This window comes from Microtus oregoni, unplaced genomic scaffold (assembly GCF_018167655.1).
Source record: "Microtus oregoni isolate MIOR12 unplaced genomic scaffold, Mior012 000012F_ref0000307, whole genome shotgun sequence".
Taxonomy (NCBI): Eukaryota; Metazoa; Chordata; class Mammalia; order Rodentia; family Cricetidae; genus Microtus; species Microtus oregoni.
The window spans coordinates 50,931,474-50,944,297 of NW_024543071.1; the positions used below are offsets into that span (position 1 = coordinate 50,931,474).

Below are 12,824 nucleotides of genomic sequence, written 5' to 3' on the forward strand. Positions count from 1 at the left end.
ATGGTTAATCATCAATAATAGTCAAGCTTGTAGTCATGTTAGTTAGATTTTCTAGATATATAGAGATACATTTCAGTTAGATAGACATTCTTCATATCTTTCAAAGACTGCAGAATATGGCATTTAATGTTTTAATAACTTAGGACTTTTCATGACAATGAGACACTCTGCTCCTGGCAGCACCAATCTACTTCAAGAAGAAGATAGGCATCGAAGAGGATCCTTATGGAGTTTGATAGCCATTTGGGCAAGAAACTGTTCTTGACTGGACTGTTGCATAAACTGGACAAAGAGAACCCACAGAGAGAGGACTACTGAACTTGCCTAAAGGTGAGACGGTCTTTTGGGGTTCATGACTCATGAAAGAGTCTGTGAGACATTCTACAGGACACAGCAGATAGTGACTGAACTGTCTTTGAAATTTCCTACTTCATGGAAATGTCTGCTGGATATTATGGGCCTGAAGGCTGAAGATGGATGCCCCAACCGTACAAAGGAACTTTGGGCGACTGTCCAGGCAGTGAGATGTCTCTGTCATTTCTAGAGTTTTCTTATTTCTTGTTTACTTAGGTAGTATTATATCCTTCTGGAGTCTTTGATGGAGTTGAAGAATGAATAGATAGTTATTGTTTTCCTTAGTTATGATAAAAGATAAAATAGATATAAATATTGTAACTGTAATTCTTGCTTGATAACTGTTTTGCTATATGTAATTTTACTATGTTAAAGTTAAAGCCTTTCTTTTTTGTTTAAACAGAAAAAGGGGAAATGATGTGGGAGTGATTTCTTATTAATAAAGAAACTGCCTAGACCCATTTGATAGGCCAGCCCTTAGGTAGGCGGAGTAAACAGAACGGAATGCTGGGAGAAAGAAGCTGAGTCAGGGAGTCGCCATGATTCTCCCACTCCAGACAGACGCAGGTTAAGATCATTCCTGGTAAGCCAGCTCGTGGGCTACACAGATTAATAGAAATGGGTTAGATCAATATGTAAAAGCTAGCCAATAAGAAACTGAAACTAATGGGTCAGGCAGTGTTTAAAAGAATACAGTTTCCGTGTAATTATTTCGGGTAAAGCTAGCCGGGTGGCGGGACACAGCCCGCCGCTCCGTATTTCAACATGTGTGCATGCTTCCATGAGAGCGTTCCATGCCTAAACACGAATGCTGTGTCTGTGGTTAGGAAATACGTGAACATCTGGGAGTCCGAGAGCACACATATGGGAGCGAGTGTTACACGGGTGGCTCAGTCCACAGATAAATGCCTTTATGAGCTGTGCAAGGATGTCCAGCCGTGAGTTCAAGGACATGTCACAAGGCGTGTACTCTGAGAGTCAGGTGAGTGTGCACACAGGTCTGAACACACAGTGCATGATGCCTCAGAGCATGTCTTATGCATGGACAGATGTGAGCATGTGAGAGCTGCCTCTGTGGGTCTCAGCGTGTGTTTCCACATAGCCCTGAGTGTGGGTGCCTTCGTGCAGCTGCGCACGTGCAGGTGTGGCTTCTCTGGGGCTGAGCAGGCCAGCAGCTGGGAGGCATCTCTGGGTGTTCGGGAAGCTCTACACATACACGTGAGACACTCAGTGCCTCTGGTACACAGCATGCTTCATGGGACTGTGTACACTATACAGCTTTGTGTTTCTCATGTCAGGGCATCTATCTGGGCATGCACATGACTCTTTGGATCTAAGCATCTATGTGCCTCTGTTGATCCGGGTGTAAATGGTTTGCACTTTACATGGTGTGTGTGTGTGTGTGTGTGTGTGTGTGTGTGTGTGTGTGTGTGTAGCAATATGTGATCTTCCAGTACATGTGTGTGATTATGTATATATGAGTGTACGTGTGTGCTCCCCTGGTCAGAGCACATGTGTGTGCATATGGATTTATGCCTATGTGGATATAAGTCTTTGTGTTCTTCCTGTTTCAGGAGTACAAAGTCCACAGTTCTGCAGGGGCCAGGCTGGAAATATAATGTATAGGCCAGGACATCTGGGCCAGCAAGCGTGGTATGCCATATTACCAACTGTGGGTGTGTGTCCTTTCTTAAAGGAATTCCCGCTAGGGAAAATTCTAACAATACTCGGTGTGACTGACCCTCCAGCCTTGAGAGAAAGAATGCACTAGATGACAGGCTCACTAGGCAGGGAGAGAACAGGACTCGGAGTCTGTGGAGGGGCTGAGTGAAGGGAAGGGATGGGAGGTGGACAGGCCAAACAGGGATGATCCCACGGTCCACACGCCCATCCAGGGATGAAGATCTGGAAGCGGGGAGGGGAGACACCCTAGGGTCAGGCTCTGGCAGCCTGTCACTAGCCAAGCCCCTGGTGCTGTACAGAAGCTTCCTTATCCTGGGGCCCCAAAGTGGACTCTGATTGGAGAGGCTAGGATGAGAGGTGGAGGAACATGGTCCAGGCCAGCCAGGGCACCCCGAAGTCATCTTGGTCCCTGCCTGGCTTCCCATGGGGAGATGAGGACAGTGGGCATTCCAGAGCTATGGAATATTATGATGTAGGTGAGTGCCCTGGGCACTCCGAGGACCACTCAGCGCTGCTGCCATCGGGGCTTATTTTCAAAGCTGGGCCACACACCAGCCCTCCCCACTCCCAGTCTCCAGTCCTTCTTCGCCTCCATTACCTTCCCCTCACACAGTGGCTCTTTTTACAGAAGAATGGTAAGTGGTCAGTGATTTCTGGGAGCCCTGACTTGGGGCAGATGACCCTTCAGGACCACCTCTTATTCTAAGAGAGCCTGAAATAGCTCAGGACAGCAGAGAGCAGAGCACACTGTAGCTCATGCCCAAGCTTCTAGATAGACTCTGGGCTGGGGCATCAGACCCTCCGGGTATGGCCCCGGCCAGCCGTGTGTGTGTGTGTGTGTGTGTGTGTGTGTGTGTGTGTGTGTGTGGAGGTAGAGCAGAAATCTATCATCACAGAGCTTGTGTCCCAGAAGGAAAGGTGAGGCTGCACCCCTTCTCCATGGCATTCCCTACCCAGAATTCTCACAGGTCATTTTTTGTAGCCATTTACATCAAAGCCGGCTGTAGGAATCCCCAGTCACTGTCCATGGCTTTGATGGGTTAGACAGTGCTGGGCGGTGCTGTGGACAGGCCTCATGCCCAAGGATCTGCAATGTAGAGGAGGAGGGGTAGCTCCCAGCACAGGGGCCTCCTGCAGAGGAGAGCATCTGCTCCCAGAAGCACAGGCCCTGAGCTGTGGACAGAGAGGCTTTCCTGCCCAAAAGCTGGCACTTCCCACAAGTGCCCCTGGTGCAGGACCACAGAACAGCCCCACTCAGCTCTGAACTACTGGGGGCGAGAGAGATACAGGGAAGGGCATCAGCCTGTGGGTATGGAGGTCTCCGCTCCTGCTCTGTGACCAGGACCCCAAGGCTCCACTGTCTATGACTGTTCCCTATCTACCCACACTCTAACTGGGTGGCAGCCTGCCCTCGGCTTCAGTGTCTCTTCTGGAGCTGATAGGCCCTCCAGATCCCTGACTCCAGGTCGGATTCACAGCCTTCTCCATCCCTGCATGCACCTACCCCAGCCTTGCTGAAACTTCTAGCCCAGGTACAACCATGGCAAGGTAGTGTAGAGAAGTCTCTGGGAAGCCAAGCATGAGATGTGGGTGTCCCCTCTACTCCCAAGGGCTCATCCAGGCTGTAGCCAAGGCCTGTGCTCCCCAACGGGAAGCTCCCACCAGCCACATTCAGTCAGTCCTTTTCCAGTCTTGCTCTCAGCCCCCAGTGCCCATCCCCCAATGCTCGGCCACTGTCAACCTGCTCAGATGAGCAGCCCAGCAACCACCAGGCCACCCGACTCTCATGCTCTCAGCCAGCATGCAAAGCGCCTCCACTCCAACTTGCTCAGCTTCTCTCTGTAGCTGCAGCCTTGCAGAGTCCTGTGTCACCACTGCTCAGGTAGCCCTTCCCACAGCTTGTTCTCCTACAGCCACCTCAAGCTAGGATCTCCCCAGGGGGACTGTATGTCTGGCACTGATACAGAGGTTCCATGGATCAACTGCCCACCTTGGCCTGACAACCTGGGAACCCTTTCAAGAGCACCAGTTACCTGAGGCTGAGCAGGAGGTCAAGGGAGCACCAATAGAGACCTCAATGAATGGCCAAGAGAGCGCCAATCTTCAGGGCTGATGGTAGTTGTAGTTTTGGACCTGAAGGCTGGTGGGAATTGTAGTTCCTCACCTCCCATTCCAGAACTAATGGGAGTTGCAGTTCCTCATGTTTCTACAACCACATCTTCCTCTTTTCTCCCAATTTCTCTTGGCTCTCCACCCCTAGGAGCCCAGCTAAAGACTTCACTATCCCCAAGGATGGGACACCAAAAGGCACCTTGTTAGAGGGCATGTGAGGGACCTGGGGTCTTCTGAGTTACAAAGGGACTGCAGGAGAGAGCTAAAGCCTGCAGCACACCCTGGGCTGGGGCCAGGTGGCAGACAGTCGCCCCCCTCCCCAACAGCGTCGCAGGGGCCCGGGGCAGGGGAGGGGGGAAAGGCACTCACCAGTACTAGGCTCACACTCCTCCAGGTCCTCATCATCGCTTGGACACTCAGCCGAGGCCACCAGGAGGTCATCTGTGTTCTGGGGGGATAAGGGGAGGAATAGGGAAACAGAGGGTTCCAGTGGGTGAGCAGATCCCACAGCTGCTTCCCAGGGTTGGAGGGCAGCACAGAAAAGAAGCCCAAAGCCAAGCCCAGTCCTCTCATCACTTGTGACTTGGCCTCTCAATTTCCCATGCTAAAGGATGCTAAACAGAGCCAGCCTTGTGGTCCCCATGGCCCTCAAGGATCAGACATGTGTTGAGTCCTTTACACTAGAGAGGCGGGGGATGGGATCACACTTGGGCTGCTCGGTGCATACCCAGGGTCCAGGGTGCTTGGGGCAGGGCCATGGCACAGAGACGGGGGATCAGGGACTGGAGGGTTCCCCATCTCCAGCTTCCCCATCCCATCACTTCTCATCTTTCCCAACCCCCTTCCACAGAGAGAACCAGGCTCCTCACAATAATTAGGGCTATGGTTGCCATGACAACAGGAGTCGACTTTGTCAGCATTTTCTCTCCTCCTGATGGCAAAGAAAGAGGATCCCTGAGATGAATGAGCCCGAGGGGGAGGGGAAGCTCAGGGGGGTTAGGAAAGAGAGCCACAGAGGGAGACCCAAAGTCCAAGGAAGAAGGGAGGCTGGGAGACTACGCCAGGGTGGAGGTCAAGACCCAGAGTGAGAGAGCCCCATCCTACTGCTCCCTAGCTTCCACTTTAGACCAACAGCCCTTGCCCAAGGACAAATCATGGACTCTTATTCCCTGCTGCCTCCTTGCTCCCTTTCTTTCCACCGGCCCCAGTATCTCTCTGGGGCTATCCACTCTCTTTCCCACACGGCTGGTCTGCCTACCCTCTTCTATTAAGATCAGATGTGATTTGGAAGGCCTGGGTGGGCAGGCAGCCAGTCCAGGGGAGCCTAGGCCTTCCTCTTAGGGCTCTCCACTCCCTAGAGAAAAGTCCCTGGGCATTCAGATCCCCCAGATCTCTGGGCACCGAAGACAAAGGAGCCTTATAGATTGTCTCTCCTAGCCAGCCTAGCCCAGGGTCTCTACAAGACAGACTGTAAAGAAAGAAGAGCCTGGAACCCAGCAATCCTAACCTTGGGGGAAGCTGAAAACAGACTGGAGTGGGGAGAAATGTCTTCATGGACACCCCCAAGATTCTTCTGGGCCTGCAGGCTCAACAGCCAAAGCAGTGACTTGGGGAGGGAAGACGGAAGCACTATGGAGTTGAGGTGGCTCAGCTAGGTCACTGTGACAGGTACAAGCCCTCCATAACCAGTACTCAGCACAGGCATTGGTGACAGATAGGGAACCTAGCTGCTGGGCAGTCCCATACACCCAGAAAACCAGACCTGGCTGCTGCTCAGAGCCTTGTGTCCTTGGTGTGGCCCCCTCTAAACTCCAACCAGATCCAGGGAGCTCTGAACTGCCGATGGCTGTGTGTGTAGACAAGGCACAAGGAACTCTACACGGCCATTCAGAGCACACACTCCAGGGAGGAGGCAGAGGCCTAGCCAGTCGAGGTGCTTGGTTCTCGCTCCAAGTCACGTGTAGAAGACATGTGAAGGCCAAGGACTTAGTCTTGGCCTGTGTCACCCAAGAGAGACTCCAGCATAGGCAGAGGCTGCTCCTAGCCTCTACCAGTCTCTGCCCTGGGAGATTGCATGTCACCACTCCAGTGTGTCATCTTGGCCCAAGATGCCACCATCCAACTCCAGTTGGCCCACTAAGCTCTGGAATGGTCACCCTCTTCACTATTCCCTCAATCTGCATGCAGATTTCCCTTCTCAGGCTAGGATGTATGGGCTTCTCCAGTCAACTGCCCTCAATTCTGGACCCCCTAGAAACAGTGGTCACCCCTGTATGGCCAGTATCACTGATTACCATGTGAGGACCTTCTTCTCCTGAACCATCACCAAGACAAGAAGGTCAGAAGGAGCTGTCTCCAGAACCATCCCACTTCCAAAGCCCCTTGAACCTTCCCAGGCCCAGAAGGGGTCTCACCTGGGTGGTGCTGTCCCTCATTGTGGGGGAGCGGCCCCGGCGAGTGGTGGTGGTGGCCATGGTGGTGGTGGTCTCCATGATGGTGGTGGCCATGTCAGCCAGCAGGGTGGTGGCAGTGGTCTCCGCACTGAGCAGCACGGACGGCCCCTCTCCTACTAGGCGTAGGTGGCCTTCGGTCCGCACGTTGGGGTCGCTCTCGGCGGCCAGCGCCAGTACCTTGAGCCCATTGTAGTAGAGGCCGGACACCTGGCCCTGGAAGGGGCGGCCCTGATCCCGGCCCCCAATCTTGATGGCAGCCTGGCTGTTGAAGATGGTCAGCTGGCGTCCTGGGGATTGGGGATGGGGTGGGAGGAGCAGACAGAGGAGAGGCAGGCAGTCCAGGTAGGCCAGGAAGGGATGGGAGAGTGGAGAGAGCAGGGGGAGGAGGTGGAAGCCAGGAGGGAGCCAGCACGCAGATGGGGGAGGAATGAGGAAGAGGCAGACAACCAAGGGAAAGTCCTTGTTAACCAGAGCCCCTAGCCTGGTCACGTGGGACCCCCACAGGAGAGGGTCGCCAGGACACGCATGGGCTAGGAAAGGGAGCCTGGTCACCCCCTGTTCCCACCATGCACATGCCTCTCCACCTGCACCTGCCCCCCTTTCTGATCCCTCCCGGGGGCTAGCACCCCTTTTCCTTATCCTTTAGTTCCACCCTGGCTTCTCTCTCGGCTCTCCCAAACATCCCACCCAATGTCCAGCCCCAAGCCATGGTGTCCTCCAAAGCAGTAGACGGTGGCAACCGAGACAGAGACAGGAGGGAGTCCTGCCAGGCCAAGGTAGACTTGGTAAGTGTGAGCAGAGGAAGCAACAAGATGGGGGACAGAGAGTGTGGGTCTGCTCTGGGCTGGTTCACCCATAGTGCCCTGTGATGGCTGGTCAGGCTGCCTAGCCCAGGGCAGGCCCTGGGGAGCACAGCCCTTCCCCCAGTATGGACATGCAAGCCCAGAAAAGGAAAATGTTAAAGGGACCTTGCTTGGCTTGCTGACAGCCAATAGAACTGCTCCAGCTCCAACCCGGCCCTGCACTTGGCAGTGTTATATGCCTCTGAATGGCCCCTGTAGGGAGCTTGGCTGCTTGCTTTGGTTTTAGTGAACCTGGGGGGGTCAGTTTAACCCTCTGAGTTTGTTGGTTTGGTTTGTTTTTGTTTTTGTTTTTTTTTTAGAAAATATATTTATTATTTTTAAGTTTAGATTTAACTTTGGTTTTGGTGTTATTGGGGAGGGAGCAGATGGAGTACAACTGTGCCCCACTCCCCCACGGACCTTCAGCTGCTTTCATTTAAGGCCTGCCTTAACCCTTGTTAGCCTCAGGTTAGTGCCTCGTTAGAGATCTGTTTAGAGTTAGAGACCTGTGACCCCTGCCCCCCAAACCTGGGCTGAGACAGTCCAACGTGTGACCCATACTCTCTTTAGAAACAGGCTCTCCAGGACTCCCAAACGTCTGTCCAACCGAGGATGTGTCATTAGTGTCTCCACAGCCTCCTTACTCAGACTCTCCTCCCCCAGCACCCTCCTCCTTCAGGCTCAAGTAGAGATGCCCCCTCCAACAGCCATGCTTCCTTACATATGGTGGAGCCCAGCCCACACAGGCAGAGGCTGCTGCCTAAGAATTCTAATGAGAACAAAGGGGAGAAGGGTCCTAAGGGCCAGATGAGTTCTCCATGAAATGAATGCCTTCCCAGAAAGTCTTCTCAGAGCCTTTATAAAACTAATGTCCACGTGGACTTCTGGAAGTCGAACCTGCTGGGCTGCAGGTCTCTTTACTACACCCCCTGGATCTGCTGCTCCAGATGTTCCAGAAATGGAAAGTGGAGCCATTCCATAAACATTTATTGAGCCCCTACTGTATCCCAGCAACTGACAAGAAAATATCCCCTCCAAGACCATGCAACCCCGAACTGGAACAGCCTATGCCTTCTTCTCACGGTGCAGATGAAGTGGGCTGAACCAAGACCAAGGAGGGAGCTAGGCTCACAGGGTCAGTACTGGGCCAAGAGTGAGCTCCTCCTTTTCTTCTAGAAGAGTAAACTAAACATAGGCTTAAGGAGAAGGTGTGGTTGCCACTAGTGAGGGCCAAGGAGCTCCTCCCTTCTCCAGGGCCCCCCAAGTCATCTTCTTCTCCAACAGCTCTCCCTACCTACCTGGGGGGGTGAGTACCACAGTTGTTCCAGCCTCAGCCCAGGCTCCTCCCTTGGCCTTTCTGATTCTAGGAGGGGAGGGTGGATAAAGGAGAGGAGGCCAAGGCCTCTGCCCCCACCTGTCATGAATGCCTCAAAGGGTTAAAGTTCGCCCCGCTGGAGAGAGCAGCCCAATGCGGCTGGGGGGGGTGCAGGTTTTAGCCATGTCTGTTACAGTCCCTTTAACTTTTGTGTCCTGCTGTGGGTTTATCACATCTGGTTATCAGCGTGTTTAGGCCCCATGGGTTCAGGGGCTGGAATTTACTTTGGGGGATTTTATTGGGGAAAGTCCCATGGACATTTAGAGCACAGTTATCAGCTGGTTAAGTGGTGGTTTAGTACTTCTGCTCCCCACTAGAGTTTAGCCTTAGAGGTACAGAGCTCGCCCCTCCTCCAACAGGAATAACACTGCTATGCCCTTGGCCCCCAACTTCCCCTGGTGACAAGAAGCCTTCCCTCTCACATAGCAGTACCTCACTTGCCACTTAAGGGCCTCTTAGGGACCCACTCTGTCTTCTCAGCAGGCCAACGGCAGAAATGTCAAAGAATCCCTAAGAGAGCGCCGCGCCTTCCCTTTCTCCCGTCAGACTGAACTACTTCTAAAGGGCCTGAGACCAAGGCCTTAGAGACTCCAGCTCGTCCTTTCCCTCAGGATTGCCTGCTGAGCCTTTCTCGCTTCCCAAACCCTTCCCACCTTTAGGTGTCCCGTGGCCCTTTACTAAATCCCTTAGGTGAAATTGGCCAGAGGGACCCGGCTTTCTAGCCTGTGTCCCCTCCTGCTGCCGACGTCATAGCTCAGCACGTGCCGAGGGCACCGCCATCTTTCAAGGGCCAGTCTAGGAAGACACCAGGCTGTCTCTTCCCTATTCCCAAACCACCTCTCAGCACCAGAGCGCAGGGGGCGGAAGGGAGCATCCTGCCCAGACAACAGTCCCTTCCCTTGGGGATGGGCACGACAAAGGAGCGAAGGGGCGGGGGAGAGAGCTCTGCACCTTTAAGATAGTGTTTTTAAAGTTAGTTAGTTAGTTAATTAATTAATTAATTCTGGTTAATTACCTTTGTCGAGCAGCCACTCATCTACTACTCGACCAAGCCGGTAGGGGATTCTCTGTCTAGCAATCGCCAGGCGCTCGTTATCAAAGTTTCCTTGGAAAAGTTTAGAAAGACAGTAGGTTTCTCAGGCAGCGCAGTCCAAAGGCTTTAGAACGTTAATTATGCAGTTCTCAGGAGACCCCAGCAAGCAGCCACATCCAACAGGAAGGAGGGAGGCAGGGAGAATGCTGGGCCGCTCCTCTCCCAGGGGCCCCTCCCTAGGCTCCACCAGAGCCGGCCCCACCCTGGGGGCGAGAGTAACCCAAAGGAGAGGGAGAACCAAGGAAAGGGAAAGGAAGCAGAAAGGAAAAGAAAAAAAAAAGAACAAAGAAAGAAAGAAAACCCCGCAGCTGGAAGGTCAGAGGTTAAACAAGTTTATCTAGTCAAGCTGTTGAGGCTGAGCCCACTTCCTTCACCACCCCAAAGAAGCGTGGTGGGGTGGGGGCGGGGCGTTTAGCAGGTTTAAGTTAGGGGGGCGGTCCAGCTGGTTACTGCGTTTACAGGGTGGTTTAGACGTGGGAGGGGGGGGTTAAGCAGGGTTTATGCAGCATTTAAGGGGGTGCCCGGCACACTCATTTCGCTGAGCCTTAAACCACTTCCCAAAGTCATTGCCAGCTCCCATTATCTCCTGGACTCAGCTCCCAGCTGCCCCATCACCGGTTCCTACCTCCTTCCACACCCCTGGCCAACCATACCCTTCCACCTTGGTCTCTGTCCCCTCACCCTAGACCTCCTCCTTTTCTCCCTGCAAGCTGCTTCTGCCTGCTCACCTGGTCCCGGATCCCTGCACTCCTGGTTGCTGCTACAGAGCAGGGCTGGGGATGCCCACAGGCAAAGGGGTGAAAGGCCATGCGGAGAGGGGGAGCTAGGTGCTTGAACTCTCTCCTGCTCTCACTTGCCACCCGCAGGAGCCTACGTCCTGGACCAGCACCTTCAAGAACACCTTCGCAAATTCGCCCACTGGGGTTCATGTGTGCATGGGTGCGATCGCTAGGTTCTCTACAGATTCAGGACCTCACTGCTGGTGTCCACTGAGCCTCACCCAGACTGAACCCCCCTTCTCCACAGCCCTCTCATCCCATCTCCTGTTGCTCTCCTTTGCCATCGCCTGTTCCCTGCTCTGCCCTGGCCTTTACCCTGCTGTCATCTTCATCTCAGTCCCGCTTCAATATGGTCAGGCTCTGTGCAAAGCCAGGCCCCGCCCTTCTCCATCCTCTGACCCAGCCTTGGCCCCATTTCTCTCCATCTGCAGGCCCTGCCAGCTCCTCAGCCTTTCTCCTTCAAACTCCTTCCCCCAGTTTTAGCTCCGCCTTTCTCCATCCTTGTCTCCCCATCTGGATACCCACCTGTTCTTTCCACTCTCGAGCTCCTACCCCTGAGATAGAAAAGGAGAGAGAGACAGTGTGTGTGTGTGTGTGCATGCACACCTATGTGGAAGGGGCTTGTCAACGTGCCTTTCGGTGTTTCTCCGTGAACCTACCACAATGGACAGGGACATGATCTCCTTTGAAAATATGGCCACTCCATTTATTTAAACCACTCATGCAGAGGCAGGGGCATTCCTCCTGTCTGCACCACATGGCTACAGGCAGGCCTATACCTGCTTATGAATAGCTCTCTGGACCACCTATGCTTATGCTCACGTGCACATGCAGGATGCACCCTTAAGAGCTTTGGGGCAATGGACCCAGCCTTCCCTATAGACTCAGAGAGGTTACATGATTTGGCCCAGGTTATGTTATCTACCAATAGAGATCCAGTATTAGATCTCAGGTCCCACTGAGCCAGAACCCAGAGGCTGTGGGAGGCCCGGTATAGTGGTGCACACCTTTAATCCCAATACTCTAAGGGCAGACACAAGTGGGTCTCTGTGAGTTCAAGGCCAGCCTGGTCTTCATAGCAAATTCTAGGCCAGCCAGGGCTACAGAGTGAGACCCTATCTCAAACAAACAAGATAGGTGTGGGGCCATGCCTCAGTGCTGTAGTGGCCTCCGTAATAATTTAGAAGCTACCTTCACAGTGCACACCTCAAGAGACCCAGATTTAGCTGGCAGTGGTGGCACACCCCTTTAATCCCAGCACTCAGGAGGCACTCTGTAAATTCCAGGCCAGTATGGTCTATATAGTGAGTTCCAGGACCCCCAGGGCTATGTAAAGAGAACCTGCCCCCATACCCCAAAAAGATTAAAAGATACCCAGATTTGCAAGAAAGAGATGACATATACCTTTCCCTATCCCTATCCAGGGGCTCTGGCAGAGGAGAGCAGATATCATGCCTCCCTCCTAGGCTCTGGCCTGCTCCTCTGGGCATAAGGCCTGACTGGGCGTGGTGAACTCTTCATGCCCTGTCCAACACAGGCCAATGTCTTCACTACTACAAAGGACTGGACCTGTTCCCCTGAGACAGAGAGAACTCGGATGCCCTAGGCTGTCAAGGTCTGCTGTGGCTAGGAGAACAGGGAGCACAGACAGGCCTGTGTGGGAGAGTTAGCATGTCAGACCCCACACACACCCAGGGTTTTGGGGTAGACGAGCATCCCTCTACAGAACTGTTTTCTTGTGGATCCATGTCACTGTCTGAATGTCTGAGGTCATCTGAATATCAGGCTGACCTACAAGTATGTCAGCCTCTGTTTGCTAGGAGGGTGTGGGGAGTTCTTATCTCAAGGGACTGTGAGTCCTGAGCCTGTCTGTACTGGCTTCTGTGTTTTAGCATGAGTGAGCCTGAGGGTTTGTCCTGCTCATGTCTGTCACTCTGGTGAGGACAATGGAGGTCACAGGTGGTCATCCTGCTACTCAGTGGGGTCCTGTGTAACAGGCAGCAGGCATGCACAGCTCTGAGTCCCTGACCTTCTCCCTGCAGTGTTCCTCCCTCCCTCCCTCTTGGTCTGCCTCTTGCAGGGCTCTGTCCACCTCTTCTCTCCCTAGCTGAGTGTGTCAGCATCTCCGCATCT

The 12,824-nt window shown here is 53.4% G+C and overlaps 1 protein-coding gene across 26 annotated transcripts in view; it reads right to left on the reverse strand.

Moving 5' to 3' along the window:
• Nrxn2 (neurexin 2) overlaps positions 1-12,824 on the reverse strand; it is a 116,654-nt gene that overhangs the window by 11,330 nt on the left and 92,500 nt on the right. For 19 of the 26 annotated variants that reach the window (XM_041661811.1, XM_041661806.1, XM_041661812.1 and 16 more), the window contains 3 exons: positions 9,835-9,924; positions 6,564-6,889; positions 4,519-4,597 (listed from right to left, as the gene is read on the reverse strand). In XM_041661811.1, coding sequence (XP_041517745.1) covers positions 4,519-4,597; positions 6,564-6,889; positions 9,835-9,924 — 495 coding nt within the window. The remainder of the gene's footprint in view (positions 1-4,518; positions 4,598-6,563; positions 6,890-9,834; positions 9,925-12,824) is intronic. The other 7 variants (XM_041661822.1, XM_041661813.1, XM_041661821.1 and 4 more) reach the window with 1 other exon arrangement.